General features: G+C 42.5%; 2 protein-coding genes across 2 annotated transcripts; both read left to right on the forward strand.

Moving 5' to 3' along the window:
- The first annotated feature begins 7,939 nt into the window (after positions 1–7,939).
- pde12 (phosphodiesterase 12) lies at positions 7,940–12,846 on the forward strand. Its single transcript, XM_079265927.1, has 8 exons — positions 7,940–8,813; positions 9,168–9,595; positions 9,711–9,816; positions 10,462–10,606; positions 11,247–11,325; positions 11,464–11,586; positions 11,732–11,937; positions 12,131–12,846. Exons 1-8 carry the CDS (start codon positions 8,245–8,247, stop codon positions 12,248–12,250), a joined length of 1,776 nt encoding a protein of 591 aa, XP_079122053.1. The 5' UTR covers positions 7,940–8,244; the 3' UTR covers positions 12,251–12,846.
- A 1,914-nt stretch (positions 12,847–14,760) lies between these two features.
- gmppb (GDP-mannose pyrophosphorylase B) lies at positions 14,761–22,165 on the forward strand. The gene is made up of 10 exons (XM_079297287.1): positions 14,761–14,848; positions 15,730–15,875; positions 15,979–16,059; positions 16,656–16,704; positions 17,008–17,150; positions 17,503–17,661; positions 17,780–17,858; positions 19,387–19,514; positions 19,598–19,780; positions 20,279–22,165. The coding sequence occupies exons 2-10, from the start codon at positions 15,747–15,749 to the stop codon at positions 20,408–20,410; spliced, it is 1,083 nt and encodes a 360-aa protein (XP_079153413.1). The 5' UTR covers positions 14,761–14,848; positions 15,730–15,746; the 3' UTR covers positions 20,411–22,165.
- Positions 22,166–23,833: the final 1,668 nt, after the last annotated feature.

Consider the following 23,833-nt stretch of genomic DNA (forward strand, 5'->3'; position numbering starts at 1 on the left):
TCGAAGGTTAAGGTATGCATCCATTGGTAAAACGATGACGATTCATTGTATGCTTTTATTTTTGATACAGAACAAATCATTTTAATACTTTTATTCTGATTACTTCTATAGACATACATTTAGATTTATATAGGTAACGTCAGTCCAAGCGTTTCAGCTTTTTAACATTATTTGAGACTTTCTTTTTACCTGCAATATGTGAATTTAGTGATGTATTTTATATAACTTATGTGAATCATTTGTTTTGCTTTGTTCTTAGTTTTGTATAAGAAGTATAAAATAGCACACAATGCAGGTACAAGTACTGCAAAATTGTACTTCCATACCGCACTTGAGGAAATATGTTAGTTACATTCCACCACTGGTCTTAGTCTTGTTTCCCTGCAGCAACAAATTGTTTAATTGTTCAACCACAGCAATATTCAGACCAGCAGTCCTTCTCTTTATTGTCAATTATCCATCAACACTCTTGCAGAATGTGAACAAACTGCAAACTAAATGAGTCACAACTTAATATTTTTTCATTCTTTGCTTGTGCAGTATCCTACTTTATAAAATAGGTAGTAGAATAATACAATCAATTGTTAAATTAATGAGAAGCCGGCCATGATTGTATTCCATATCTGAAAAATTGCAGATTCAAGGCAATTTCACTTCTCAAGTGTATCTTCAATACGTTGTTCTGACTGCACACTCGTCATTGTGATGCCCTGTAATCCGCTGAAATTAAATGTATTTTGAGCTGAAGTGAAAATGAGAAAATGTGGGGAAACCAGGGGGCGGGGCTGTCTCAACCCCTCTCATGCCTGTGCTCTGCCCTGATTGGCTGATTCATCCGTCTGTCAGGGGGCTTAAAGACGGTGGGCTGATGAAAGTAGATTACTGGGGGAGAGACGGAGGAGAGAGTGTGCTGGCATCCCTCTCACGATGGCTCTCAGGATGGCTTCACCATGGAAACACTGCTGCATCCTCCTCCTCCTCTTCCTCTCTCTCCTTCTCCTGCATCCAAAACCATCAACCTGCCTCGACCGACAAACTGCTGACGGGTAAGTGAAGCAGAGACAAGAGATTATTTTTTACCTTGATGGTTCTTGATTTTGACCTCTCGTGACGCTCTAATCTTTCACACACACAGTCAGCTCAAAGATTACTGATGCGTTGTGACTGTGAGTCCCACCAGGACCTAGTTTCATTGTGTTTATTTCTTTAAAGCTGCATTTTTATTTGGTTATTTGGGGACAGAACAACAATCTGAAAAACCCAACATTGACATATTATCATATAGTGATGGTAAACAGTTATTTCACATGCAGCAGACTCAGAGCAACATGATCATCCTGCTGGAGTTTTGTTTCTGTACCTGATGAATCCAAATACTCACTCTCCTTTTACCTGTTTTTTGGTACCAACTCCTGGCATACATATAAGCACCCTAAACTGCTAAATGCTCCACTATGTTCACCAGCTAATCTCTAATTTTGTGTGTCTGCTGTTTGGCTCTGAGCAGTCAGAGGACAGTGGGTTTATCCGATGATGCTAATTTGAGACTGAAATAAACAGTAAATGTGACCAAAAAGATGAAAAAATAGCAACAACCTCTGTGTATCTGCAGAGTTGATGAGAATTCTCTGTAGGCTTGTCCCTAAATTAGAGCTAAAATGATGAATATTGGACTCAAATGCATACCAACCAGTATCCTAGCATGCAGTTATGTGGCAGCACGTCTGGCTTTCATGCAGGTGTTTGTGTGAAACCTGAATTCCCATTTGTATTAACCGTGGCCGTGTTTTAGTTACCTTCTAAGCATGCCACAACCATTTATTTGCCAGAGCCATGATCTATCCCAAACCACAACTTCATAGCAGAAAGCGAGAATTGTACAAATGTTGGCATTGGACCCGGAAAAAGAAATCTGTCTGCATAATCCAGGCTTTTGCAGAGTCATTCGATATCAGCGTTGTTTAAGGGGAACGGAACTGTCTCTCTGTGTCTGCTGGAGAACGGCAGCTGTTTGTAGATTGTCATTTGTTATCGTCGGCAGCTGCTGATTGTAAAGGGAGGGAGAAGCTGCAAAATCTCCTTTTGGCTGCAGAGGCCACCGCATCCTGTGTGTGTGTGTGCGTGTGTGTGCGTGTGTGTGTGTGTGTGCGTGCGTGTGTGTGTGTGTGGTGCTAGGCGTGATTGTATGATGATATAATCAATGCAATCCCACAATCCACAGTCCGGCTCTGACGAAACAAGAGGAGCTAAACCTCTTTTTTGGCTGCAAGTGAGTCGGGAGGATTAGTCTTCTCTATGCCTCTTGTTCTAATCAAAGCACATTTATAATACATTCAGTATGTGCTGAGACAAATGTTTTAGAGCAGGGCTCTCAAACACCCGGGAATATAAAAAATAATAAATGAAAACAATTCTCGCTACTTAATTAGAAGAAGAAATGAAAAAAGTGAGAAATAAAAAGAAAAGAAGATATTTATACATTCATTTACAATATCTCAAACACACCCTCAGAACTGACAGACATTTAGTGTCAGATGTGATCATTTATTAAATATGTGACCTGAATAAAAACATAAAGGAATGTTGATCAATGAAAGAAAGAATCAAATCAATTACAACAGGAAGCTGTGTTAAATTAAAAGTGGGAAAAGTAAAATAAATGATAAACATTCATTTATTTATTGATCTTCCTGCCACTTTTGTTCACAGTGCTGCCGTCTCTCCAGACCATGGTGAGTACCTTTTATCTATATCTATATCTATATCTATCTTTAGAAACATCCCCACGCCTTAAACGTGTAAACAACATTGATAATTCATTGTGTTTTGATAATCTACTACCTTCCCATAAACCCCTCTGATGGATTGTTCGGTAGTTGCTCCTTATTCTCATAGTTGGGAAATAATATATAACAATCAATGAATCATTCGTGTGTATCGATCTAACAGAAAACGAAACAACACCAACAACGGAAGATTTAAAAGAAACCAACAGTCATGTTGCATGTTCTTTCAGGACTGTAATTTCAGTACTTATTATAATTTATATTATATTATAAAGTATACATTTACCCAACGAGCTAAATTAACCTACATTTTTAGAAATACCTACAGAAGCCTTCACGGTAGTAGAAGTACCAGCAAATCAGCAGGAGAGCGGTAAAAATAAATCCCCTGCAACGAAATGCATGACTTCTGGAACGTAAATGTGACTTTGTAAAGTGCATACGTTCAACAAGTGTAACCCTGAATACCTGAATACTACATACGACTGGATGTTGCTCGTCTGGCTGCTTTGGCCCACTAGGACGTTATTACTGTAACTGCTGTTGTCAGAAGCAACCTAGTGTCTCCAAAATGTAAACTTTTCAGAAAACTACAAACAAGTCTTTGTGTTTGTATATATATAGGTTTTTAGATATGTTTATTTGCCCAAGGGGCTTCTAAGTATATATTATATGTGGTTTACTTCATAAAATGAGGGAATCTGTCCTGTTATTGTCTCTCCAGATGAAGAGATGGCACATAGTGATGGAGGGATGTGGACGGAGGAGCGTTTGATGTCTGCAGACCAACCGTTCAGACAACTGCAGGTAAACTGTGAGAGGAGGAGAGCACAACAGTGTTTTACTCAAGTAGAAGTATTGATACTATTTGAGGTAAAAACAAACAAATGGTGGTGGTAAAATACAGCAATGCATTCAAACGTGTGTGTTAGTAAAAGTGAGCAAGAGTCAGCGAGGACACTCAGAGTTTCACTGCTGAGAAAAAAATCATCCGATTTTCATTCCTTAAGATCAGTTGAAGGAAAGGAATTAAGGAAGGAAGTATAGCAGGAGAGGAGCAAACACGGTATGAGGATTAGAGGTTAGTATGGGGATGCAGGTTTTTATTTTAATATACATACAAATACAATCAGATTGGAATCATGAGCTCTCTGTCAGTCAGCTGTGTTTCAATCAAGAACTGAAGGACAAGTATTTTCTCTCTCTGTTTCTCTCTCTTTCAAGCCTTCTCTTCAGTCTCCAGATGTGTCTCGGAGGAAGATACTTCAGACGCCAGGAGTTGCAGTTCCCTTCCCTCCCCTCAAGGTGGGGTTGTCTTCAGATGATTTACCAGCTAAACACTGTAGAGACACTGATGGCTGAGAAAATATAAAAACATCTCTCACAACACACAGTCAATACTGTTGTCCTCGTCCACCAGGTGTTGTCCCCGTCCACTAGGTGTTGTCCAGTAATAGGCAAGGCAAGGCAAGTTTATTTGTATGGCACATTTCAACAACAAGGTAATTCAAAGTGCTTCACATAAAACCATTAAAAGCATCAAAACATAAGGCAAAAGAAAAGGAGATTTAAAAACAATTAAAGAAATACTGTTGTCCCCGTCCACCAGGTGTTGTCCAGTAATACTGTTGTCCCCGTCCACCAGGTGTTGTCCAGTAATACTGTTGTCCCCATCCACCAGGTGTTGTCCCCGTCCACCAGGTGTTGTGCAGTAATACTGTTGTCCCCGTCCACCAGGTGTTGTCCCCGTCCACCAGGTGTTGTGCAGTAATACTGTTGTCCCCGTCCACCAGGTGTTGTCCCCGTCCACCAGGTGTTGTGCAGTAATACTGTTGTCCCCGTCCACCAGGTGTTGTCCAGTAATACTGTTGTCCCCATCCACCAGGTGTTGTCCCCGTCCACCAGGTGTTGTGCAGTAATACTGTTGTCCCCGTCCACCAGGTGTTGTCCCCGTCCACCAGGTGTTGTGCAGTAATACTGTTGTCCCCGTCCACCAGGTGTTGTCCCCGTCCACCAGGTGTTGTGCAGTAATACTGTTGTCCCCGTCCACCAGGTGTTGTCCAGTAATACTGTTGTCCCCATCCACCAGGTGTTGTCCCCGTCCACCAGGTGTTGTGCAGTAATACTGTTGTCCCCGTCCACCAGGTGTTGTCCCCGTCCACCAGGTGTTGTGCAGTAATACTGTTGTCCCCGTCCACCAGGTGTTGTCCCCGTCCACTAGGTGTTGTCCAGTAATACTGTTGTCCCCATCCACCAGGTGTTGTCCCCGTCCACCAGGTGTTGTGCAGTAATACTATTGTCCCCGTCCACCAGGTGTTGTCCCCGTCCACTAGGTGTTGTCCAGTAATACTGTTGTCCCCATCCACCAGGTGTTGTCCCCGTCCACCAGGTGTTGTGCAGTAATACTGTTGTCCCCGTCCACCAGGTGTTGTCCAGTAATACTGTTGACCCCGTCCACCAGGTGTTGTCCAGTAATACTGTTGTCTTCGTCCACCAGGTGTTGTGCAGTAATACTGTTGTCTTCGTCCACCAGGTGTTGTCCGATGGGGAGCCGTGTGTCCTGTTCCAGGCCAGGAAGCTGTCTCTCCGCTATGAGAAGCAGAAGCAGCTGGACCTGACAGAGAGAGCCTTTTCTCCTCAGAAACCTGTCGACACCAGCGAGTCTGTCTGCCGCCAGGACAAGGCCACGTACGTACACCTGTCTGTCTGAGTGACCCGACTGTCTACCTGTCTGTCTGATTTACACAAACCTTTAAAAGCATCAGAAAACATAAATGTCTGTCTGTCTTCACCAGGCTGGTCATGAGGTTTGGAGATGTGGAGGATTTGAGAGGCCTGTCCATCAGGTCAGTCATACAACATGTCTGACAATCACTCACAAAAACACAACTTCATATAATGTTCATCAAGACAAATATGCGATCAAATGTTCAGTAAAAGAGGCGGTCACACTGATAAGACAGATCTAACTTCTTCTTAATGTTACTCACCAAAATACATTTTGTCCCTAACAAATCAGTTGACTGCATTTCCTTCCTCATAAAACATTTGCAAAGCCATTTTTATTTTGAAACCATTTAAGACCTCCATTGTTTATATTCATGTCAGCTTGCCGTCTTCTTCTTTGTTGGTGCAGTGTTGCATTTCTTAGTGCATCACCACCTCCTGATGATCAGTGGAATAATGCGACACCATTGGCACAAAGGAAAAAGGGATCCTACTCATAACAAAACTGCTCACAGCGCTACCAGAGTTAAAAAGCTCCACATGGTATTTTAAGGCATAAAGGTCTATGCAAGCCATGCAAGCAGCTGAAACATTTACTGTAAAATTTGGACTGAAGGTCTCCTGTCGTGCCTCTGTTGTCAGACTGCAGCTGTCCAACACCTTCTACGAGTCTTCGGGTCAGTGGTGGTTCTCGGTGGACAGCGTCTCTCTGCTCTACAACACCTCTGAGGAGGCCGTGTTCAACGCCAGCGACGTGTACGCTCCGGCCTCCTCCTCCTACCACTGCCTCCACGTCAGCAGCCTGCAGCGCTACAGCGCCCTGCTGCTGCCCAGCACCGACCACGCCCGCCGCTGGAGCGTCACCTTCACCAACTTCCAGGTACCTGTCCAGCTTATTGCAGGTTTAAACTAAATTGACTGAAGCTTGGGGAAGTTTTATTTATTTATTTGCATGGAAATAGTTATTTTCCAGTACCACTTGACACTGACATAACATCTGCATTGATTGTTTGTTTGGATTTGAACTATGCTTACACACCCTGAATCCTAAGAGGATATATTTCACTGTATGCTGACGATAAACTTGAATTCTGAACCGACACATTATGAATTTGATCTTACAAATGTCCCTGTCTCCTCGTCAGATCCAGGCGTTCAACGTCACCTCCGGTACATTTTCTCCTGCAACCGTCTGCGCCACCTTCATGACGCCGGCCATCCTGATGGGCCTCATCACTTCCCTCATCCTGCTGCTGGTCCTGGCCTACGCCCTGCACATGGTCGTCCACCTGAAACACATCGAGCACGACGACGAACACAAGGCCGACGTCTACTTCCCCCAGAGCCCCGAACATCCCGAACATTGCTGTCTGGAAAACGACGCTGAGAAAAATATACTGTAGAGTAGCCAAGGGGATGATTAGAGACTTCAAAAAGAGACACTGACTGATGCTGACAACTGACACCAAACCTCCGGTGGGATGGTACACGTCACGCTCAGGATTAGATTTTTTAAATATACATTTTGTTGTGTTTTTTTTTTTTAAATATTCCTTTTAGTGAATTTCTGCATTTGTCTTTATAAAAAATGTAATAAAATATAAATTAAAATGCATGTTTTGTTTTATCTATATTTTTTTGTCGTGGCAATTTTTTGAACCCACTCTGACAATGAGGTACGAGACAAAATCTCTTACACACAAACAAAAGAGGTTAGTTTGTAATATGCACCCCGATGGGAACCTGTTCTCTCTTTAAACCTTGTCTTGGTCCTCCTCCTTTGGTCGGTGTTGCTTCTTTCAGTTAGTATCTTGCATGATTTTACTCGCAAAGCAAAGGTCAGCATCTTTTGATGACGTCCAACAACAACAACAATGCCTTAGTTTAGGCAATCAGGCCAAAATGAATTCAGTCAAAGGTTACACTGTACAGGATTCAGCATGATCAAACACAGGGGACGTTAACATGATTACATAAACATGACTTCACTCACAGCTGGAATAAAATAGAAACTGCCTAATAAACTGTTATTGTGAAAAGAAAAATTCATGAAACAGTCATAATATTGAGCTCAGCTTTTATTATGTACTATATTGTCTGCATTTATGCATAAGTATTTAAGAATATCAAGATAAAAAGTTTATTAAAAGTCACATGCACAGTAACAAGAGAAAAATAAAGCATGACTACTTATATCATATATGTATGGAATATAAATAAAAGTTAAAAAGATGGATGTAGAATTAATGTGTTAAAATTATGTTACGTTGAATAAGTATGTGGGTAGCAGTAATGTTTCACAGAAGTCAAGCTACTGGTCCACACTCCACTCCAGTAGGTGGCGGTAATGCGCCTCTAAACTGGTCAACCACCAGTAAACACCAACGAAGAAGATGATATTTCATAGAAGAAGAAGACGACTGGCACTGACTTGATGGGAGTATTTACAGATACCAACTTGTGTGACTATAATAAACTCCACATTATTTAAAGCAGGTTTATTCATTTTGAATTCAATTCTCTACTTTTGCCGGTTTTCTTCTTCGGTTTAGCATGTTGGCTATTTAGCGTAGCTAACTGTAGAGTAGTTCCACCACCAGGTGACGTCAGGAAGGTGACATATAAATAGGGAACCACGCGACTTACCGATAACGTCGCAGGCGTAGTTTAACGATTATAACTAGTGTGGGTTTTTTGCCTTTAGTGTCCTCTTCCTGCCGCCGCGGACTTCATGTTGAACCACCTATCCGCTGCCCTCGCACTGCTCCCTCGCCGCCTCCTGCTCGCCTCCTCACCGAGGACTCTGACCAGCCTCCTCGGCAGGATGGAGATGGCCCGCACCGCGGCGGTGAGGTGTCTCCCCGGGGAGCCCAAACTCACCATCTCCTTCCGCCTGGACGACGGCAGCCACAAGAACATGCTGCGGGACCAGGACGAGCCGCTGGGCAAGGTCCTGGTCCGGATCTCCAACGGCCTCGCCAAGGGCCAAGGCAAGAAGTCGAAGAAGAAGAGGAACAACAACAAGGGACCGCAGCCGGAGCCCGCCGTGGTGAAGCTGTACCACGAGGGTGAAGAGGTGTCCGACACGGTGCTGAACTCAGAGGCGTGGCGGGACGGATCCGTGCTTCACGTGGGAGACATTGAATACTCGATCCGGAGGAACGCGCCGACGTTCGTCACCGCGGAGCTCCCGGTGGCCCTGCTGGCCGGGTTCCCCGTCTGCCCCAACCTGGCGGTCGAGTTTGGACACCTCCAGGACTGCGAGTTCACGTGGTATAAAGAAAATACCCCAAACGCAAGGTAATTAATTACACTATAAAAACATACAGTGGCGTTTTTATATGTAAAAAAGAAGGTGGGACACCAACCACGAAAGATTGGCCAGGTCTTGTACACAAACTCGTACAGAAAGAGAGACAGGAATATGGAGAGACAGACAGACAGACAGACAGACAGCCAAAGAGAGAGAGACAGACAGACAGACACGTCCTCGACCAAGTACCATCTCCACCAAAAAGCAGACATGGAAAACCCTGTCATGTTTACTGTAACGTAGGAGTCGGTGTGACAAAGACACACATTTAGAGCTTGTGATTTGGGCTGCATGAAGAGAAGAAGGTTTTTAAAAAGTCATTTTTCTCTTTATTGTCACAGCCCTGAAGCTGCCGAAGAACTTCCACGTCAGGACGGCAGCTGGGCCGAGGTAGGATGTGGGAGAGTCCACGTCCCGTCCAATCAGGACATCGGCTTCAGGCTCAAGCTGCTCTGCACGCCTAAAGATGGAGGACGCAGTGGCCCGGCCAAGGAGCTGGTCTCTGTGGGGGCCGTAGAGGCCGGACCAGGCGTGTGCACGTTCGACAACCGCCACGCGTACACTGTCAGAGAGGCGGAGTGGCCGGCAGTGAGGGTGGTGACGTACAACATCCTGGCCGACGTCTACGCTCAGACAGAACTCTCTAAGACGGTGCTTTACCCGTACTGCGCGCCCTACGCCCTGCAGCTGGACTACAGGCAGAACCTGATCAAGAAGGAGCTGGCCGGATACAACGCTGACATCGTCTGTCTGCAGGAGGTCGACACGGGTAATTATGGCGGGAAATGACTCGTTGCTCAAGATGTTTGTCTCCATATTTTCTGTCATCGGGTGGATGTGCACATCTGCTCTCTGACTTTCCTCCTGTGCTATGGACTCTGTAGGGGTGTTTTCGGACAGTCTGACTCCAGCTCTGGACGCCTTCGGTCTGGATGGTGTTTTTAGGATCAAAGAGAAGCAGCATGAAGGACTGGCCACTTTCTACCGCAGGTCAGGTCTGCCAGCAACCACAGTCTGAAGAAAATGTTGCAGCCACATATGATGCACATGGGCACAGGCTGTCTAAAATGTTTAGATAGCTGTCCAACAGTACATATGAGTGTTCGTGCTACAAGTGAACTCAAATACTCAACTGTTCTGAGTATGAAAGACGTGTTGCAACATTTACACTTTCTTTTATATTCACAAACAATGAATGAATGAACAGCAAAATAGTGGATATTAAACTCTGTAATCCAGCTGGTGGCTGTATCACGGCAAATGTTAGCTTTTAAATATTTTATAAATTATTTAATTTCCCTTTCTACTCCTCAATTAACTGGACTGATCTTGTCTACAGCTGCAGGTCTAAATGTTGTTTGTCAGGTGTAGAACTAGTGTTATAGCTACTGAACAGCTCCCCCTGGTGGAGAATCCACAGTCTGACAGTAAAGGTCGGGTTATGTTTGATCGGAACAATTTCATTTCAATCAAAATGGTTTATTGTTCAAATCTGATTATCTCGCAGGTCAAACCCTCCACTGCTGTGATCACGCCGCTCTTTCCTCTCACAACCCAGGATGTATTGTAACCACAGTGTTTAGTTGATAATATATAAGTCAGGTTATAATTATAAACTCATTTTGTCTTGTTTAGGTCAAAGTTTCAGCTGCTGAGCCAGCATGACATCGTGCTGAGCGAGGCTCTGACCTCTGACCCCATCCATTCGACGCTGCTGGAGAGCGTTTCTGCTAACAGCGGTCTGAAGGGCAAGATACTGAAGCGGTCCACCGCCATGCAGGTACTGCTGTACTAACTCAGAACGACACGCATGTTTGCCTTTTTGTGACATTTAATTAATAAGTTAATCAAAAGAATAATAGACAAAAATAATAATAACAAAAATAATCAGGGTTTACACAGACTGTATGTAAGAAGTTTTTTTTAGCAAGCAAAACTGTTAAAATTAACTTTAATGAAATGAAAACACACCGTGAAATGATTTAAGTTCTAAGACGAAAACACAGACAACCCCCAGACCGGACAACGTTGTGGTAACGACCTGGCAATCACAGTAAGCCCCGCCCTAAAGCATCCCCTGCTTTATGGTCTGTTTGACTCTAAATGGACCATAATGTACTAAATGAACATCATGCTGTAATGAAGAAGACTTGAAACGAGAGATTGAGACCATAAACTCATGTTTACAATGTTTACTGAGGTAATAAATCAAGAGAGAAGTAGAGTCATTTTCTCATTGACTTCTATACAACCAGAGGAGTCGCCCCCTGCTGGACATGAGAGAGAATGCAGGTTTAAGGCACTTCCGCATTTGCTTCACTTTTCAGACCTGGAGGTTACCGTCTGGGTTTACTACGCTGGGGACACGCTTTGTGAATCTGCGTTGTGACTCTTGTGTTTCCTGACTTGTTTCTCTGCAGGTCAGTGTGCTCGAGGACCTGAAGAAACCAGGCAGGAAGGTCTGCGTGGCCAACACTCACCTGTACTGGCACCCGAAAGGTAGAGCGCCTCATTCCTCTGTGAACACACCTGAGTCACTGATGTCAGAGAGCAGAGGGACGACTTGTACCCTTTAATTAATCTGTGCAAGGACACATTTCTAAACGACTGAATTGATATTTTTTATTTTTTTTGAAGGAGGGAATGTTCGTTTGGTCCAGATGGGCGTGGCTCTGCGACACCTGAGTCACGTGATCAACGAGGTCGCACCTGGAGCCCCTCTGCTCTTTTGCGGTGACTTTAACTCCTCTCCTAACTCAGGTAACTCAAGCTCACAGCACCACCTGTCTCCACCAGTATTCACTTTGCCTTAACTTCAGTTGAGGCTCATACGACTATTGACAATATTCGACTTGATGCATTCTGTGTTTGAGTCATTTGTTCGTCTTCCTCTTCCTGTCTGCAGGTGTGTTCCAGCTGCTCAGTGAGACGGCGGTTCCTCTGCAGCATGCAGACTGGAGCAGCTCTGGTCCAGAGGAGTCCTGCAGGATGGAGCTGCTCTCTACTTTTCCCCCTCTGCTGAGCGCCTGCAGCCAGCCGGCCTACACCAACTACGTGAGAGGATTTCACGGCTGCCTGGACTACATCTTCATACAGCCAGACAGCATGCAGGTACTGGTACTGGTACTGGTGTACTGGTAATTTGGTCTGAAAAAAATCAATCTTAAATCAAAGGGCCACTAATGCACCATGGGTAATTGTTTTACGCAGGCAATAGAGTTCATCGTCCATGTGATAGTTCTGTGGTTCCCATGATTTATTGAGCAAAAAGTGTGTGTGTGTGTGTGTGTGTGTGTGTGTCCAGGTGGAGCAGGTGATCCCTCTGCCCACCCACCAGGAGGTCACCACCTACGAGGCTCTTCCCAGCGTCGCTCATCCCTCCGATCACATCGCTCTGATCTGTGACCTGCGCTGGAACCCCTGACCTCTGACCTTTAACCTCAAACCACCTCCTGGACAAAAGAAAATGGAGAACCGGGTCACCAGTCGCTCCTTCAAACACATACTTACTTTGGATTTTCTTTAAATTTGAATGAAGTCTCAGCATAAAAAAACCTGCAGGTTAACTGGAGATCGATGAAAATTACAATACGACATTTACTGTTGTGATGAAACCCATATTGTATTATTTAAAGTACAATAATTAAGGAATTATAATCACTGATATTCAGTGTTGGGGCTGTTAATGGAAAAAGTGATGAATTGCAAATAATAATTTTCCCTTTTAAAGTAATACTTATTTGTGTGGTACTCCTGACAAACTAAGTCGCCGTACTGCATCATTTTAGGTCGATAATTGTTGTTAATCACAGATCTTATTAGCTCCTCCTCACCCTCTGAAACAGCTGTTTAAACACATTTTAGTTCACATGGACTTTTATTGGCTCAACTACTGAATAATGAAAAATAGAATATTAATATTTTAACAAAGGTATTTATTGCTATTATTTGGCCAAACAAGTTGCTCAGTGGTTCTTTAAGTCTTGAATAAATTGATAAAGTTTGAGTTTACAGCATGAATCTGATTCCTGGCTCATTCTTGAGTGCTCTGTTTTATTGTTATATTTTATAGCAACATTCAAAGGCAGCACAGGATGAGGGGAACGTCTCTATGAAGGTGTTCTCATTTCTTTTGACTGTTTTGGTCAATTTAAAAGCGCCTTGTGGAACAATATATTCACTTCTCATAATCCTAAAAACATTTTTCAGTAGTAAGTTGGAATAAAATTTGTGATCAAGTCAAAATCTAATTTTTATATATGTATATTTTTTATGTCATTCACAAACTCAACGAATAAATATTTTTTAAATAAAGATATGGATCGAGGAAAGTAGGTAAACAAGCTGTCAGCAGTCAAATGTGGACGCAGTGAATCCGCCTTCCATCGCCACGCTGTTTTTCTGTGATTGGCCAGAAGTCGTGAAGAGGCGGGACCGGAGTGTTTGGGACATACCATTGTGTCCTGCGCTAGGGGGCTTGTTGAAACGTTTAAATAAAGGTTACGGGATAAGTGGGATAGTCATGGTGATTTGGCATATTTTCAGTCAATATAAATAAGAATATAACACATCTAACGTTGGTTTTGTATAGTTTTGGAAGATTTGCGTTTTTCATTTAAGGCTCCAGTTAATTTATACACCCCGTGTCAGTGACAGCGCCGAGAGGCAGACCATCAAGGTAGCCAAAGTCAGCTAGACAGACCGGAAACTGGGTGATGTGGCCTTTTAAAGTAAAATCAACTTAAACTTGTTTCCTAAAGATTACTTATATTTAAATAAATGTAATAATTTAGTGTAGATATGGCATACAAATGAAAACGAAATTATCATATGGACTATGCCAGCTCTTCTTGGTACTCTGGCCTGACCAAGACAAATCAGGCGAGGTTACAGATTATGCAGAACAAAATCATACGTTTCCTCCTTAATGCTCATCCTAGGACACACATAGGTCCTACTCAATTCAGACAGGTCAATATGCTGCCCATGAATCTTAGAGTTCAACAACTCAAACTCAACCATATGTTCAACATTGTCAATAACCAGGCCCCTGAATATTTATCAGGTTCATTTAAACTAAATTCTTCCAACCATAATACTAGGTCCAGCACCTTGTCCTTCGTCATTCCACATGTAAAGTCCTTCGGATCTACTTCTTTTGAGTTCACGGGTGCAAAGCTGTGGAACAGCCTCCCTAGTCACATCAAGGCCAGCGATTCTAAACCGGTTTTTAAAATCAGGGTTAAGCAATTTTTTTACTATGAAATGGCCCTTCAAGATAACAACCAATTTATTTATTATTAGTATAATTTTTTTTCATTTTTATTAAGTCGTCATGTTTGTCTGTGTTTTTTCCCATCTGTGGGCCACAATGGAAACAAGTGTTTTTCGCTTTTTTGTGTCACCCTGTATTTTTTAATGTATTTATTTGTATTTTTATATTTATACATGTATTTACATTGTTTTATACAAATAAATCAAATCAAAAAAAAAAAAGAAAAAAATCGCCTCTAAAGATCGGAATTCAGTCTTGGATGTGTTGCTGTTATTGTATACAAATCAGCAACGTTTTCTCAAAGTTACACTTGTTGTTTTTCTACTTTTTAATAAACTTAACACTGTGTAGAATAGGTTTATTTCATATTCCCACGTTTTGTTGTCTCTGGGTAAAAATAATTGTCTTTAATTGCAATTAGACATTTCTGGATTTTTGAATTTTTACTTTCTAGCAGTGGGTACCAACTTGCAAATCTTTTGTCTAAGCCAAAATAAAAACAGTGCCTCACATTGCAATATGTCTCTCGATTAAGAAATTAGTTCAAAACGACTACCTAAACATAGTGCTTTTATTTTTAAACCATTTACCGGATGTTTGACATGTCCCGCTATCTCACTTGACGATTGATCCGCTCGACAGGAAGCGAAACAGGAGAATCAGGATTTAAACGATCTTACGTGTCATTCCAACAGTTTCAGTCATTCAGAAATCGACTTGGAGACTTTTGCTCTCACAAAAACTCTCGTAAGTAGTTTTCACTCTCTTTATTCACTCTCACACAGACTGAAGACAGCAGTTGGCTGCTATCTACCTGTTGTTAAACGCTGTTTATTCAGTAATGTATCTAACGTTAGCTCAACTAAGCTAACAGCTGTTAGCTACAATCACGGGAGACGAGCACAGTCTGTTTTATCTCTTGGCTCATAAGCTACACAATACTTACAGTTTATTCATAAATGATCGTAAATATTAATATATATATAGTAGCTACGGTAGTTGCTTTAATCTGTGTGCCCTCGTTTTAGCTCCTCTTTATTCTGTTTGTTTTGTTGATACTTTACTAAAACTAAAAGAACACGAGCCAGACTTCCTTAAAGAACGCATACATTAATGGTTTCTCTCTCTCATGGGATCATCATGTTGATACTTTATGAATGAATCTTTAAAACGCTGCTCTGAGAAATAAGCAAATGTTTTTGTTCAACTAACTTTAGTCAGACTACACTTCTTATTTTAGGATTTGTTGCTTTATATAACTGTAAATGTATTATCTTTTGGGTTTCGGTCAAACAAAAAACATTCAAACACATCAGCTTGAGCTCTGAGAAATAGTGATAAACATGTTAATTTCTTTCTGAAGTGTTAATTGGTTTTATTAATCAACAATATAGACAGTTGTAGTTAAAAGGGAGAATTTCCAACATGCAATATTTATCTTATGACTCAAACAAGAATGCAATCTGACAAGTGTTTAGGTCTTCTCAGTAGCGCCCCTCTGAGGTCCAAATATGAACTTTGTCTTTAATGTTTTGAAGGTTGACAGATCAGAGGAAAAACCTAAATAAATAACTGGAGAAATCCCCAGTTTGTGCCTCTCATGTATCACTATTACATTTGTGTCACAGGTGCTAACGCCACAAGCATGAAGGCTCTGATCCTGGTCGGGGGTTACGGGACCCGGCTGCGACCGCTCACGCTGAGCGTCCCCAAACCGCTGGTGGAGTTCTGCAACAAACCCATCCTGCTGCACCAGGTGGAGGCACTGGTCAAGGTACGGAGGAGAGTCCTGTTCATGGGATCCCATGTTTTAAAATCCACCACACCAACTTTACTGCTGAGGTTGAAGGTCTCTCTCTCTCTTTGTGTGTGCACAGGCCGGCGTGGACCATGTGATTCTGGCGGTGAGCTACATGTCGGATCTGCTGGAGAGAGAGATGAGAGTCCAGGAGGAGAGAGTACGTACCACCAACCGTCTCGCTCTGACACACGGTTCCAGCTGTGATGCACATCAGCAGCAGAAGGATCAATTCACACAAATCACCAAAAACACTCATCCACAGTTTATGTTTATTCTCTTGAGGTTTGATCTCTGCTGCCACCGCATTACATGGAGACAGATGCTTTGACAGACTCCAAAAAAATCGAATCCATGCTGCTTTAATTTAGTGAAAGTGATGATGAGATAACCGGTTACGTCACCATAAAGCGACATAATCTCTCCCTCTCCCATTTTATTTTGAAGGCCAGAGGGAAGCCGTAATGTTACCATGAACACATCTTAACTGTTTTCATCCATGTGCACAGATTTGTCTTTCTTCAGCCGTTTTACCTTTTGATATAAAATATTGTCTAATAAAAAAGAACCGGTTGGATATATTTTATAAACTAATTCAATCTTAAGTCAAAGTTTGTCATGCTTTGTAGTTTACTGATGCAACAATTCATCAATGAATGAATCAGTTGATCATTAGTGACTTTGATTATTAGTGACAGCTTGTTAATGAACATTCTGAGTGTTGTTTGGCTGAATGTTTCACTGTCTTCTCTTCAGCTTGGGATTCGTATCTCTCTGTCTCATGAGAAGGAGCCTCTGGGAACGGGTGAGTTTCTCTTCACCACAGACAGGAAACTGTCTCAGTCTGCCCCACAACAATGTACATTTAAAAAGTAGACAGTGGTTGGAATAGTGAGTCTGGATAAAATAATATAAGGTGGCTAAAAAAAGGCAACCAAAAGCTGATGCCAGGCGACCACTTTAAAAAGTTAGTGTTGAGCCCTTTGAAGTGTCTTCATATAGTGTCTTGTAGTTTAAGATCCGTCCGACTGATCGTTTGATATAATTTATGAACGTCTTTGTGTGTGTGTGTGTGTGTGTGTGTGTGTGTGTGTGTGTGTGTGTGTAGCGGGTCCTCTGGCGTTGGCTCGAGAGCTGCTGAACGTCGACAACGAGCCGTTCTTCGTCCTGAACTCGGACGTCATCTGTGATTTTCCGTTCAAAGATCTGCTGCAGTTTCACGACAACCACGGCAAAGAGGGAACCATCGTGGTGGGTTTTTAAATGTATTTATTTTTGGGGATCATTTTTGCCTTCATTTGACAATTAACAGTGAAGCTTCTCGCAATACGTTTACATTTATTTAGTCTTAAGTTGAAACTGTGGATCAATGGTTTACTGCCATCTAGTGGATTGTCCTGTACTGAAGATAAAGCATTTAGATTCAAGGACAGCATTTGGATGCAAGAGAACAAATATTTGACTTACTGGTAATTTCAGCACATTTGAATAAAACTTAGATTTGATTTTAGTTTTGGGTCAGTTTTCATGTTTTTGTTTTAAATTCTGTTTTTGTTTCTGCTCTAGTTTCACTTCAGAGAATAATGTTAATGTGTGTGTGAAGGTAACGCGGGTGGAGGAGCCCTCTAAATACGGCGTGGTGGTGTTTGAGGCGGACAGCGGCAGAATACACCGCTTCGTTGAGAAACCGCAGGTCTTCGTCTCCAACAAGATCAACGCTGGCATTTACATCTTCAATCCCAGCATGCTCAGCAGGATCCAGGTCTCTCACACACACACACGCGCACACACACACACACACACCATCTTTCGGGAATACTTTGGTGTTGATATGCTCTACTGGCATTTAATTCTGTGTGTGTGTGTGTGTGTGCTCGCAGCTGAGACCCACATCCATAGAGAAAGAGATATTTCCTGTCATGGCAGAGGAGGGACATCTGTACACCATGGAGCTACAAGGTAACGATACTACTGCTGCAGTACTACAACACAGATCTATAATACACACTTATTTATGCTAAGCTAAGTTAGCCAGCTGCTGGCAATAGTCTCATCTTTAATGTACAAACATGAAACTCCTCAACTAACTTTGGCAAGGAAGCAAATAATAAACAACAAATTCTTTTTTTTTCTTCTTTTTTCTTTTTGTCTTTTCCTTTATTTAACTTTTTAGCATTTCATTTTAACATCTTTATCCAAAAATATGGATGATACAAAAAACTTAAAAGGCAATAATTCTATGCATATATACATATACATGTACGCATATATACATAAACAGTATTTACGTACACATCCTGTGTACCAGTACCCTGTTCCCTTTCATCTAAGCCAGAATCATTTGCCGTACTTTAAGTTTTGCTTGGGACGTTATTGTCTTTTCCTTTATTGCTCTGTTATCATCGTGTTCTCAGGGATTTTACTTTCACGGTAACGTGATGAATATTTTGTGGGAAGTTGACCTGCGTGCTCGCTCTGGTCTCACAGCTCACAGCTCTCCCAGACGTAAGTGTTTCTTCTTCACACCCAAACTCGCGTAGTTCTGGAGTTTGTAGAGAAGCACCGATGCTAAACAAAAACACACTGAAACCCGATTAAGACCGTTTATTCGAGCTTTACCCCCCAGCTGGCTGGACTCTGTAGTGTTCAGATGGAGATAATAGCAGATCAGTGGAGGGAATCTGGACTCTTCTCTAGATCTTCATCCCTCTCGGGGGGCGATCAGCTGAAGCAGTGGAAACATCTAGAAGTTAACCCCCCCCCCCTTCCTGTATGTAGTCCAGTGCACATGATGATGATGATGATGAAGCAGTTCTTCCTGGAGTTTTCTGTTCCTTTTTAAAGCTGGCTTCAAATTTAATCTGGAGTCAAATAGTTAAGCTCAGATTCAGCTACGTGACGACAAACACTTTGACTTCTCATGACGTGTTTACTGATTTTCAGATCAAGAGACTTTTCCTCTTTTCAACTCGCAGGTGTAGAGGAACATTAAATGTGGAGTGTTTGATTCTCACGATAAAGATGTTCACACCAATGAAATAAAGTCAGTAAAAGAAGCACAGAGACACATTTAACTCAACTTTAATTGTTTTGTTTTGTGTTTTTGCTGGCTTGTTATTCGTTTGAGCTCATTGTTTACATTTTTTTATTGTACAAAGTACAGCCTGAGGATTTAGATTGATTGTCTGGGGCAGCTGTTTAATTTCAGTTTCTTTCAGAGAGAGATCATTGCATTTCAAAGCAGTTGTGAGCAGGAAACACAATAAAAACTCGTACGTATGTAAATATTACTTGATAGAAAATGAATAAACTCCAGTACGGTCCATTTAAAGACGGCTTTGTTGTCAGCGGAGGTCAGTTCATGACGAGCTTGTGCTTCAGCATCTCAAGGAAGCTTCTGCTTCGGTGTCCTTGTTTCCACGATAACCAGCTTCTCCCACTGTCTGTGTCTCTGTGTTTTATTTGTTCGTCGATCTGCTGTCTGCAGGGTTCTGGATGGACATCGGTCAGCCTAAAGACTTCCTGACGGGGATGTGTATGTACCTTCAGTCGCTGCGACAACACGCCCCCGAGAGGCTGCGCACGGGGCCTGGATTCCTCGGCAACGTTCTGGTGGTGAGTCGGCTCGTTGGCGTTTCTATGTAGAAATAAACACCGTGCCCGATGATAACCCTCCTTCCTCGCTTCTCCCTCTGCAGGACCCGACGGCGCAGATCGGGGAGAACTGCACCATCGGCCCGAACGTCACCATCGGTGCCGGCGTGGTCGTGGAGGACGGCGTGAGGATCAAACGCTGCACGGTGCTGAAGGCAGCGCGGGTTCGATCGCACTCCTGGCTGGAGAGCTGCATCGTGGGCTGGAGCTCCTCTGTGGGCCAGTGGGTGAGTGAAGAGCACAGAGGGCGTCAACCCGGTTCTGAAAAGTAAAACCAATGCGGAAGTGTCTTAAACCTGCATTCTCTCTAATGACCATCGGGGGGCGACTCCTCTGATTGTATAGAAGTCGATGAGACAATGACTCTACTTCTCTCTTGATTTATTACCTCAGTAAACATGAGTTTATGTTCTCAATCTCCAGTTTAAGTTTTCTTCAATACAGCATGATGTTCATTTCGTACATTATGGTCCATTTAGAGTCAAACAGACCATGAAGCAGGGTATGCTTTAGGGCGGGGCTTACTGTGATTGACAGGTTGCTACCACTACCAGAGCCGTATACATTGTCTCTACGTCACTCCTACGCAGTCCAAATATGGTCACTTCCGTTCACTGGTTGCTTTGTTCTCGCTCTCGTGTCATATTGGCTGTTTACTGTTGATCCTTTTCATGATTGCTATTTGCTGTGATGATGATGATTTCTGGGTCAATCTGTGTCGTCAGGTCCGCATGGAGAACGTGACGGTGCTGGGGGAGGATGTGATCGTGAACGACGAGCTTTACCTGAACGGTGCCAACGTGTTGCCTCACAAATCCATCAACGAGTCGGTCCAAGAGCCACGAATCATCATGTAGCAGCGGACAGAGGAGGAAAAAACCCAACGCCTTTTTATACAGACTCGACTAAATACCCAAACTGTGCCAGAAGAGAGAGAGAGAGAGAGAGATTAACAGACGAGTGGAGTTTTTTAAAGTTAATTTGGACTTGTTTTTAGCCCTGCTGAGCTGCATCAAGCCATCAATCAGAAACAATGGCGTAAGCAAAAAAGCTGTCAAAATGCAGCCCGGCCCGTCAGGAAGGTTTAGATTTGTTTCAACGTCTGTCAGAGCTGCAGGTAACAACATCGAACGCTAAAGTCCTGAACGTGGTGGATGATAAATATCTCCTGTGAACACTATTTCAAAAGAGAGGCAAAGTCCCTCGGGGGGAAAAACCTGTATGCTAGTCAACGATGATATGATATATATAATTGTGCTATAAGTAACGCATATGATGTTTGTCGATTTAAAATAGACTGTTGCACATCAAGAAAGTTAGTTAATATGAAGCCTGATCAGTGGGCGATACAGAGCAATATGAACACTGCTGTTATGATTCACTATGCATTTACATTTCCTGCACAGCTACAGAAAACAGGCACTGAAGGATCGTAATGCTGCAGAGACTGGAATCATGACTGACACTGAGATTTCTGATCTGATCTGCAGTATAAGTTATAGCTAGTAAAGGTTAAAGTTTCATTACTTAATAGATTTTTGGCCAGTTGGGGGGTGGGCAGCAGAACAAACGTGGTTCAACAAAGTTGATTATTATCTGATTTGAGTTGTTTGTGTCCACTAGATGAATGTAGTTTGATCGGTTTCTATGTAAAGATATTGATTAGTGCCGCGTTAATGAGTTGTAGAGCAGGTGTCTCGTCTTGGTGAACTCGACAGGTACAAACCTGTTTCTATTCTTTTGATCTGTTCTTCTGCGCTTCAATGATGAGCTCGTCACTGCTCCTTAAAAAGTGAAGAAAATCTAACTGCAGTTGATCAAGTATATTTACAGATGTTTCCGTCATATTCTACTTGTTTTACGTTGATGTTTAAGAGTTTCTTTAACGCCCCCTGAAGACCTTTTAGTTTTTGCTGACCTCCAGTGGTTTAACTCATCACTTTGCTGGGATGATGTACAGGTGTACTCCGGGACGCTGTGACATCACTAATGGGTGTGGCTACAGGTGCAACAGAAGTGAAACAAGCGCGAAACTTTCCACTACAGAACAAAACACGTTTGTCATGACACAAGGTGAATTTATTTTTTCTGTTTCATTCTTACATTACCTCAATATCTGTTAGAAGTTTGATGAATCTCAATCTTTAAATTGCTGACTACTCATTCATTAAACACCAGGAAACTAAATTGTTGGGATGAAAGATGGAGAAGACAACTTTGCTGTTCTTAGATCGTAAAGGTGGCGCTCGAGTTAAGTTGATGGTTGTTCCCTAAATCTGTATGGTGGCCACTTCAGACTCTGCTCATCTTTCATCAGTCGAAGCTGTACTTTCTCATCTGCAGTTAGCTACAGCTAGCATGTTAACATGCTAATCTTATGATTTAGCTTGTTAGCATGCTAACATCTTCCGCCACAAAGACCCAAGAGTTTAATTCCTGAACCTCGTGCGTCCTCTTTTGTGGTCCATGCGTCCATGTTTTTGTCACGTCAGCAGCTGATCAATGGTGTTTAGAACATGTTAGGACTTTGACTGTGTCTGACTGAATGAAGTCAATTCTTGTAATGAAGCCTTTTTAAAAAACAAATTGAATAATATAATCTAATGACCACATTCACGTGTCGCCTCATCTCTTTTGTTTTGTCTTGAAGTGTCACTTCCCGCCATTGCACACAAGATCAGTTTAAATTGCATTGCTATGTGATATTTAGAAAAAGGGATGTCTCCTCTCCAGAGTGGGGGACAGACTGGAAATACTGTCAGCTTAAGCCCCCTGGTCTCTTTTGTAAACATGTATATGAATGAATTTTATTTATAGAGCGCTTTTCACAGACATAACATCACAAAGTGCTTAACAGAGCAGACATTTAAAAGCATAAAAAACACAATGTGACCCTAGGGTCAATAAATTACATACACAGAAAAATAAAAAATAATAAAATAAATAATAAAAAATAAAATAAAAATGTAAAACATATTTTAAGAGCAGGTCCAGGACATTTTTACTCAAACGGCAGTCTAAAAAGGTGGGTTTTGAGCAGAGTTGCAGGCAGAGCATTCCAGAGCCTCGGGGCCACTGCCTCAAAGGCTCGGTCACCACGGCTCTTAAATCCTGTGCGTGGGACAGAAGACCGAGAGCGTTTGACCTGAGAGTGCGGGCGGGTGAATAGGGGCGAAGGAGATCAGCTACATAAGCCGGAGCCTGACCGTGAAGTGCTCTGTAAGTGATGGTGAAAGTGAATCCACTGATCAGCCACAAACATGACAGAACCTTCATTCTAAGAAACTCACTGAAGTGAGAATCCATGACACAGTATCAGAGGGGCTTTCTTCAACAGGAGTACCTGTTTGAATGAAGGATTAACAGAAAGATATAGTGGATGTATTTAATGAAACCATGCAAAAAGCTTTAATTGTGTAATCCTATAAAACTGTCACCTCTGAGTTGTATTGACGCTGAAGTACAGAAACAAACATCCAGTCATTTATTGACTCAACGTTACAGAACGTTAACACTTTCAGCGCCGTGCTGTTTGCTGGCGTGTTAGGGTGTTCGGGTACGACCGGATGGAGGATGATGGGGGATATACTCTCACCAAACTCCCGTCGTGTAAACCAGCATATCTGACCTGTAACATTGGATTCAGAATAGATTTGGTCCGTTCGCACTTTTCGTAATTTGACTTCGTATGTTTGGTGCAACTTTGTTAACATTACTTATTTACTGAGAGTTAAGTACAGTACAACTTGGAGAGCTTTGATAGGAGGGATATTTTGAAATATAGTATTTATAATCATACAGTTGTAAAATAATTAACTGACGATGTAGAATGTTGGGATTTACTCTACCAGCATTACATCTGGACCATGGCCTGCTGATACCGTAATGGCTTCTGGACTGATGCTGACGGTGAGCGTTTGAACTGTCGGGGAGAGACGGTCGCGTCTCCTAAGTCCTGCATGGTGACATGTCGCTGTGTTGGGCTGCCGTTTCAATGGTGTCGATAGTGGGCGGCCAGTCTTCAAATCATGGTCTCCTAATCCCTGTTGGGCCTGCCTGGCTTTTCCTGACTCTGTACGGCTCTGCCCGGATCACTTTATTCCTCTTTTAGACCTGCCTGGCTCTGTGAAGTCCCATTGGTCCAGCTAGCTTTGTTGAACCTCTACGGACTGCCTGGCTCTGTTTAACACCACTCTGGTTGGCCCACTTTGGCCCTACTCAACTGTGGTCTACGTTCTTCTGAACTTCACACTAAAAAGCTGCAGAATGGAGGAGGTGGA

This window comes from Melanostigma gelatinosum (genome assembly GCF_949748355.1).
Source record: "Melanostigma gelatinosum genome assembly, chromosome: 3".
NCBI lineage: Eukaryota > Metazoa > Chordata > Actinopteri > Perciformes > Zoarcidae > Melanostigma > Melanostigma gelatinosum.

What these genes read in the sequence shown, in the direction of transcription:
- pde12 (XM_079265927.1), top strand. Translation starts at nt 8,245, where the DNA reads ATGTTGAACCACCTATCCGCTGCCCTCGCACTGCTCCCTCGCCGCCTC. An exon ending in GAAAATACCCCAAACGCAAG is followed by an intron (nt 8,814 to 9,167) that starts GTAATTAATTAC and finishes TTATTGTCACAG; the next exon opens with CCCTGAAGCTGCCGAAGAAC. An exon ending in TAACTCCTCTCCTAACTCAG is followed by an intron (nt 11,587 to 11,731) that starts GTAACTCAAGCT and finishes TCCTGTCTGCAG; the next exon opens with GTGTGTTCCAGCTGCTCAGT.
- gmppb (XM_079297287.1), top strand. Translation starts at nt 15,747, where the DNA reads ATGAAGGCTCTGATCCTGGTCGGGGGTTACGGGACCCGGCTGCGACCG. An exon ending in TGAGAGTCCAGGAGGAGAGA is followed by an intron (nt 16,060 to 16,655) that starts GTACGTACCACC and finishes TCTTCTCTTCAG; the next exon opens with CTTGGGATTCGTATCTCTCT. An exon ending in GCTCCTCTGTGGGCCAGTGG is followed by an intron (nt 19,781 to 20,278) that starts GTGAGTGAAGAG and finishes CTGTGTCGTCAG; the next exon opens with GTCCGCATGGAGAACGTGAC.